The sequence below is a fragment of the Populus alba genome, chromosome 1 (genome assembly GCF_005239225.2).
Source record: "Populus alba chromosome 1, ASM523922v2, whole genome shotgun sequence".
Taxonomy (NCBI): Eukaryota; Viridiplantae; Streptophyta; class Magnoliopsida; order Malpighiales; family Salicaceae; genus Populus; species Populus alba.
The window spans coordinates 34,717,436-34,725,351 of record NC_133284.1 but is presented as its reverse complement, the minus strand read 5'-3'; the positions used below and the strand labels follow the sequence as shown (position 1 = coordinate 34,725,351).

Genomic DNA, 7,916 nt, shown 5'->3' with positions numbered 1-7,916 from the left:
AAAGATTTGTGCACTCCCAATTGACAATACCAAATAAATCTTATAAAAAAAAATATTTTTCATTAAAGTACAAAATAATCATACACCATGGCGTAAAGTGTGGAATTATCTCCATAGGTTTTTTTTTGTAATAGATAATTCGTGGGGACTAAAAGGTGTATTCAATTGTGATTTTGTCACTTGTTCTAAACAAGCATTAGTAGATCAAGCACTACTAAATTAAAGTAAATTATCATAATTCATGAGTGGTCTCCATTTATTTACTATTTTAATGACAAAAGGGCCATCCTTTCGACATTATTTGGAGAATATAGCCTCCTATTTCACTACTACATTGATAGCAACTTAAGCCCTCCTGAATCTAAAAGGAAATACAGGACCATCCAATGTCAAAAACCTCTTGCCATTCTCTATCGTGATGCCAGCAGTCCCACAATCAAACTTACAGGTGTTACAAGTATCAGCTGGACAAAATGCCAAGTAATAGAGATTGTTCTCCTTAGTAATCATAAAATAACTTCCACTTCTTCCTATCACAATATTTCTCCTTGACGTTGCTGGATCTCTCGCAGCTAAGTTCCATTTAGTAGAGCTGACACAAGTTGAGGCAGCTGAGAACTCGATTATGAAGCTCCTGGATTCCCTAACAATGGTCTCTCCAGCAACATACGGTGAGAAGACAACAGGAAGGCCCTGTGATACAACTGGTGTGAGGGGTTCTTGACCAACGAAAGAGGGGCAGGATCCATTGCGAGCCACTAGTGTTAAACCACCAGCAATATCGGTTGCAGCTGGCAGGATGTAGTATTCCACGCCACTTCTTACAGGTCGTCCGGCGGTGTCAAGCACAGGAGGCTGGTCTTGAGCCATGGTAGATATGGCCATGAGTAGCCACATGCAACTCAAGCTTCCAATCAATTTCAACATGGTTTGCTTATCTTAAACAACAAATATTGTATGCTAATATATAGTGCTTTTGAAACTTGGTGTTTTGTAAGGATTTTTGCTGTCAGTTTGATTTTTGAATAAGGCATATCGGCTATATATATAGGAGGATACGAGTCAGATATCACTACGTACATTTTCTTAGGTAAAGACCTTTCAAATTATGTGTACAAGAGTTGAAGTATGTGAATTGATCTTTATGTACTAGGGTTGAAATATGGGAACCGGTCTAAGTTTTTTATTGTTTTGTTTTACGCGTGTGATAATAAATATCTTTAAATTATTTTAAATATAAATCGAGATCAAGTTTACTCTTTCCTTGAACAATTCTAACAACAAATTTTTTATATAGTTTATTGAAGATACGAGGAATGTATAATGCAGATCAAAATTAAGATTTTTTGTTTTGGTTTTTATTAATATGGATATTCGTGTTAATTTACACGTATCTTAACTAATCTTATTAGCCCTGAAATTAATGACCATATAAGTCTCTAGTGGTCTTGAGGTTTGTAAAACTCAAACCGGTGATATCTAGAGAGCAAATCTAGAGTCTGATCAATTGATTAAAATTAAAATATCTTAAAAAAATAATTTTTAAAATTTAAGGTTATTGTCTTTAATTATATATATAAAATAAAAACTCTGATATGTTTTTAAAATTTTTAAAATTTAATAATACAATGAAAAGATAGCACACCAACACTTGATACTAAAATTTAAAAGGTTAGTACCTTATCAAAATAATTCAAAATTAAGTAGGAAAGGCAACTAAAACTCATAATTAACTAGAAAAATAATTAAAATAAATTAAACAATATTTAGTTTTAGTCTAATTTAAACATGTGTTTATAAGATTTGGGATCGAAGCTTCTTTGCAAGTTTGGCTTTATTTATCTAAATCCCATACCTACCACGTCAACATAAATATCTTGAAGTCCTTATCTAGAGAGTTGAGATGAATGTATATGAGACGAGGCGTGTGAGGGTTTTGAAGCCCGTATTCACATTTAGCCCACTGTTTGTGCTTGGGCCACTTTGTTTGAAGTTAACAGAGAATGGCTTGCTTCCATTCACACTTAGCCCAACATTATTCATCAATTCTTCATGATTTTATGATAATTTTAAAATAACTTTTTAGAAAAATATATGTATGGTTTTTTTATTAAAGTGAGGAATAATTTTGAGTTGCTTATGTTCAAGAATGAAAGGTTAAATACTTTTGTGTCAAATACACAATCTTTGTATTTCCATTTTCATTCAATTATAAGATTTATTCCTTAGAATTGGAAGTTAAGATATTTGCAATTTAGTCCTTATTTTTTAAGTGATATTCAATGTAGTCACTGTGATTGTAATAGAAAATAACTATTTGAACATGTTCTCTAATTTTTTTTTAATTTATAAAAACAAATAAATATATGTTTCTTGGTTTTCAATTGGACAGTCAAAACTGATAATGAAGAAAAAGATTGAAGTTTGAAAAATATTTTCAAGAATAACTTATTAAAAAGAATTGAAATATATATATATATATATATATATATATATATATATATATATATATATATTGGTCAAGTCTGGATAGGTCACCACAAGTATCCACTCAAGCCCTAGCAGACTTGTCAAAACTTATCTTTCCACAAGACAGAAACTAAAAGAAGAGACATGTTTTGTTGTCTTTTTGCCCTCATATTCTCTTATGATATATCAAAATTAGGCTGATTCATCTTGTGGAGCCACTTGCAAGTATATGGGGTGCCTCCAGGGCCACCAAACATGAACCGATACTGCCATCGTGGATCTGCATAAGAGTTGTCTCCAGATTTGTGACAAGAAGATCGTCCAACTTTGATGGATGAATCTTCAGGCAAACTTGCTGAATCCTTTCATCGGATGAATCTTCAGGAGGTGTATGCTTATTGTTTGAAGAAAGAAGAGACGGAGCATATCTCTCTATTCCTCCTATTTTAAAATAGCTTTAAAACTGTTTCAGAACCAAATTATCTATGTCTCTTCAACCAAATATCAAACATGTTTATTTTTTATTTTTTATTTTTTCGTCTTCTATTCCGGGACACCAGCCAAATCTAACCTTAGATATCAAAAGCTTGGCAAAACAATAGAAGATAAAGAATCAATGACCTTGAAAAAGAACGGGGCAATATGTCAGGAAAGCCTTGCACCAAACAGCAGAAGCTTATTCAGCTGCAGGAAACAACTCAAGACACATTTGAACCTGGAAGTCGGTTATAAGTTGCCACACAACAAGTTTAGCACAACGAATATAACATCCTCGAAAAAAACAAAAAGTTTAACGAATATAAGGCGCAAAAAAATAGAAAAATACATCACTGCAGCATGGCATAGAAGCCAAGCACGCTCAATATTTTTACACATGTAAGAACAGCATCCCAAGTGCTGACACTGCATTTATATACATAATTAAAAGCGTGCAAAAAAAAAAAAAAAAGAGGTAAAAGACAGATTATGTTATTACATTAACTTCAGTTATCATCATCTCATATCGCCTCGTTTATGCACAAGAAGATGGGCGCTAAGAAAGCATCAACCTATAAACCATGAAATCACCTCTTAAACCAGGATTCTGTACAGATGTGCAAAATTATAAAAATGAGCTCAATATCCAGGTGCACTGCTGCTTGTAGGTTTTGACATTGGAGCACAATTAGCTGAAGTGTTGGACCTGCCAGCTTGGCTATGCAACAAGTCTTTCTTCATCTCTCTGTAGCCCTGGAGTTCTTCAAATGCATCAGCTGTTGTCTTTGATGCAACAGGTCCAGAAGACGCAACACCTGAAGCAGCAGCCTGCGGACCTACTGGTGCACCAGAGATTGGATTGCATTCTTGGAGGTTGCTGCTCCATGTTTTGGACCTGGAGTCTGGTGGCAAATCAACTGAACCAGAGAAATCTTGGCATAAAGGTGGGGCTTTCTTCAGCATGAATACAAGAGCACCAACAGCTGCTTCTTGGGATTTTTTAACTGGAAAGAGACCTCCAGGCTCAAGTGGGTCAGATTGATGGCTTTTTTTATCAAAGGACTCGGGCCTGCAAGACGCACAAAGCACATTAGGTTGAATAACCAAAAGACTTGGACCAAATACCAGAATTCACTTCTAACTTGCTGTTCTTGTACATTTCCTATCAATTGACTAGGGGAAGACTTTTTAAAGCTGCAAAATTTCAGGAAGAAAAACACATTCTGTCTACAGTAAGTTAACCATGATGAAACCAACCTGATTGCAATTTTGTTGTCTAGTTTAGTATGTAAACACTTCCCATAACAGTTGCACATAATTGATTAGCTACTTAATTGGGCTCAGATAATAGGTTGATGGGTTGGTTTAAACCAGCCAAAACCAACACGCACTGGATCAATGGTAGGTTTTACACGTTGCATATAAAGGTTTCAACATACTGTTTCTTACCGAAAAATCTAAATTACACAATACTCTTCAAAAGGGATTTACACCAATTTTTTTAGACTTATCAACCACCATGATCTCTCCGGACAGATTATTTGACACATACAAGGACTCTGAAGTAAAAGTTGTAACCTCATTCAATAGCATGTTTATATACCAGTAGCGTGTGAAGGGAAGAAACATTCAGCCAGTTATTCTAGAATTAGACCTGATCATAAATATTCTTTAGGTATTGAATAATAATTCACCCTTACCAAAACACCTTTTTTTGGTCATCGCATCACAGCAGAGGTTAGGGACATTTCAGAAACCTCTGCAAATATATACTTGAAGTAGGTCTTACCAGAGAACTCCCTTGAGTTTAAGCATTTTTCTCGTTTGAGCAGGTGCCAAATCCTAATATTTAGTTGAAGTAGAACCAGGTACTGAGGGGAAACAAACACAAAGCCCGAGAGAGCCATTTCTTAGAAAACTCTTCATGGATTGGCCTATACTTTTCTGTCTTTATTGTCTAACTAAAGTGCTATTTATGAGCGTGAAAGCAAACACAAAATAGGAAAATCAAATCATGGTAGAAAGGTAAACTAAATCATAGGGTAAAGCCAAAGGAATAAGAAGACTGCCTAATTATTTTGTAGGTAAATAGAAATGCTAATGAATAGTCTTAATAAAGATGAAAACCTGAATGAGAACTAGTTAAATGCTGAGTTTCTTCCAAAAACAAATAGTCCCAAAGACCTTGACTGGTAATCCTGCAGTATTACACTCTTTAAGAAACTGAAAATCCATCATGGCAGAAGTTAAATGAAAGGACATAGGCTGATGAGCACTGAAGCTATGATACTGCAGAAAAGTATAAGCATTGCTTGATTTAGATCTTAGACTACAAATTATCCACAACATTGATCCCTGATATTCAATGCCTATATTATCAAAAGTACTGTAGAAGCTCTGCAAGAACCATCATATGCTATTCATAGAGGCTTGGCTGAGAAAAGGGGGATAGTTCAACTCTTTGTGCAAAAGCTCTTTTACTCTGTTATTTGAATGTAAATATTCTTAAGGATCTAATGAATATATCACCTCAAACATCAGCAAGATAATTTATTCACCAGAACAAAGGAAGTCGAAAACTTGATGTAATACCAGCACCAACCAAAATTAAAAGCACCAGCAGTAATAAATCATATTTCAAACATTACCTTCGACCTGGATCCATCACATCATCATACTCCACATCAAAGTAAGCGCAAGGAAACTCAGAATCATCAAAATCATCCTGATATGACCTACTTGAAGTTCTGGACAATGAAATCTGTGGAGAGCTGTTGGATGATGTTTTCAAGCTGGAATATTTTCTAATGTCATCTTTCCCGAGAGAGAAAAACTGCAGTACACAAAGAATCCTATTAAGCAAAAACCTTTTACACAAAAGCTCATTGTTATGAGCATGTATAATACCTTCTCAGCTGTTGCACCAGCATGAACCAAACCTGTACTTCTATCAGTCTTCGGATTACCAGATCTGGTAGCTTTGAGTGGTGGTGATGGGGGCAAGTTTTGCTTGTTGAACAACAGGGGAGAACTAGCACGCTTGACAGCAGGTATGCTAACAGGTGCACTTTCAGATCGTAAAAGACCCTTGGAAAGATGACTCCCAGGAATATAGATTGGTGGTGATGGGGATGGAGACGGTGTATAGTTTGGAGAAGGATAATATTCATCAAAGCTCGTATTCTTCTTATGAGCTGAAGGCACTTCAGGTGGATGAGGAGGCAAGCTCATAGGTTGGAATCGGCAGGAACTTGGATTAGAAATTGATCCATGTTTTTCTAAATGAGTAGGTGATGGTGAGAAACAAAATGAAGGTGGCGAGGCTTTATTAAGGTCATAACTCCAACTATGCCGTCTTGAGAAGGGCAAAGATGATGGAGAATCTTGTGACACAGGAAGAGAGGGGAATCTCTTCAGTGGTTCTGCCAAGGGGCTACCAACATAATCAGGGATAAATTGGGAGGACATAGGAGTTGATGACTCAGAGCTGACATCTGATAATGATGAGTGATACAGCACTGAAAGGCAAAGCCTACCACAGGTAGTATCCACAGGGGTGAACACAAATCGCTGCATTTCAGAATCTTCTTTGCGTGTGAAGGGCTCAACAAAGGAAGACATCCTATGTGTAAGTGTATATGAAGGAATTTTCCGAGACAAATTGAGGTCACGGAAAATCTTATAAGCAGGTAAAAGTCTAACAGTTGCATACAAGGACCTCAGAAGTAGTATCGATTTCTTATAACATATTTGCAAGGTATTGCTATGTCTCCTACTCCCAGAACCAGTATCCCTTGACTTCCGAGCCTCATACTGCACCACCCACCTCTCTAAAATCTTTTCATTCTTCCCCTCACACCCCAATTCTTCCTGATCAGAATTCCAGTAAAATGGACACTGATCCTTCGACGAAAAATTCCTAACAATCTCCCTTTTGGGGGAATAATTCACAGGATCCCACCGACCTGGTGGCCTCTGCACCAAAATCACATCAACAATCATCGGTTCTAAATAGCTTTGGCGCCAAAGATCAAGCGCAGCAGGGCATTCCCTAAGGGCTAAATTGAACCATTTATCTCTTGGCATCACACTCGAGGAGGATGATAAAGACGAGGACGGAGACGAGGATACTATTTGTTCACCACTAAAATTACGTGATGACATGAAAGGAGACCTAGACTCAAGTATAATTTGAAGACTTTTAGGAAAAAACTCAGTGATAATTTGTTCCATTTTTGCAGCCTCAGTGGGTGTACTATGTGATGATGCCATACTCTCAAACTCAACAAATAACTAAAAGGCACAAACCCTTTTAAGAAAAAAGGAAACGCAACGAAACCACACAGGCCTTATAACCCCACTTGACAGAATTTCACTGCAAAACAAAACAACACACAGCAAAAATACATCAAACTCCACAAGAACAAGAACCCAGAAACCAACAGGCCAACATAAACTGAATTAAGCAATCAAACTAAAAAAACCACTAAATTAATCATTAGCAACTGCCAACAAAAAAAGACAATCTATTCAAATTATCTTTAAATTCACAACCATCAAACTAAAAGAGAAGACAAGACATGGACTTACCGTTCAGAACTTCAGGTTGCTCTTTTAAGGTTGTCAAAAGTAAAACTTTAAAGTGACTTCCTTGTTTTCTCTTTATTTTGTCATCTGGGTGTTGATAAAGTTCGTGTTTTTCATTCAAAAATTGAGACTTTATCTGTTTTTTTTTTTTTTTAATTTTTAAAGAACCCTAAAACGATGGCATATAAATATATATCCACAAAAAGATATTTATAGTGAGGGCGTGGAGGTAGAGCTGACTTACGCTTTAGAGAGAGAGGGATAAATGCGTCCATAGGCTTGAAAGAGAGAAAAGTAAAGGTGGTGCAGTTTGTTTCTTCTGTGTTGCAGAGGAAGGGAAAGTTTGGATCATCAGCCTTTGGATTAGCTTATCTTGCTTTTAT

At 36.1% G+C, this 7,916-nt stretch overlaps 2 protein-coding genes across 5 annotated transcripts; both read right to left on the bottom strand.

Annotated features, from left to right (window-relative positions):
• Nucleotides 1-212: 212 nt before the first annotated feature.
• LOC118055327 (kunitz type trypsin inhibitor 111) lies at nucleotides 213-1,035 on the bottom strand. The gene has a single exon (XM_035067193.2). It carries the CDS (start codon nucleotides 925-927, stop codon nucleotides 346-348), a length of 582 nt encoding a protein of 193 aa, XP_034923084.1. The 5' UTR covers nucleotides 928-1,035; the 3' UTR covers nucleotides 213-345.
• A 2,249-nt stretch (nucleotides 1,036-3,284) lies between these two features.
• LOC118055328 (autophagy-related protein 13b) lies at nucleotides 3,285-7,916 on the bottom strand. Of its 4 annotated transcripts, XR_004688640.2 has the most exons (6): nucleotides 7,537-7,766; nucleotides 5,854-7,321; nucleotides 5,595-5,779; nucleotides 5,074-5,144; nucleotides 4,736-4,817; nucleotides 3,878-4,015 (listed from the first exon to the last, which is right to left on the bottom strand). XR_004688640.2 is itself a non-coding variant. In XM_035067196.2 (5 exons), exons 2-5 carry the CDS (start codon nucleotides 7,216-7,218, stop codon nucleotides 3,903-3,905), a joined length of 1,734 nt encoding a protein of 577 aa, XP_034923087.1. In that variant the 5' UTR covers nucleotides 7,219-7,321; nucleotides 7,537-7,765; the 3' UTR covers nucleotides 3,751-3,902. The 4 variants fall into 4 exon arrangements, 3 of the variants coding, with proteins under 3 accessions (XP_034923086.1, XP_034923085.1, XP_034923087.1); XM_035067196.2 differs by lacking the exon at nucleotides 4,736-4,817 and having other exon boundaries at nucleotides 3,751-4,015; nucleotides 7,537-7,765; XM_035067195.2 differs by lacking the exons at nucleotides 4,736-4,817; nucleotides 5,074-5,144; nucleotides 7,537-7,766 and adding an exon at nucleotides 7,778-7,916 and having other exon boundaries at nucleotides 3,285-4,015.

Coding starts and splice junctions, on each gene's coding strand:
- LOC118055328 (XM_035067195.2), bottom strand. CDS start 7,218: ATGGCATCATCACATAGTACACCCACTGAGGCTGCAAAAATGGAACAA. Junction 5,780..5,853: donor CTGGTGCAACAGCTGAGAAG/GTATTATACATG, acceptor TGTGTACTGCAG/TTTTTCTCTCTCGGGAAAGA. Junction 4,016..5,594: donor GTGATGGATCCAGGTCGAAG/GTAATGTTTGAA, acceptor TGCGTCTTGCAG/GCCCGAGTCCTTTGATAAAA.
- LOC118055327 (XM_035067193.2), bottom strand. CDS start 927: ATGTTGAAATTGATTGGAAGCTTGAGTTGCATGTGGCTACTCATGGCC.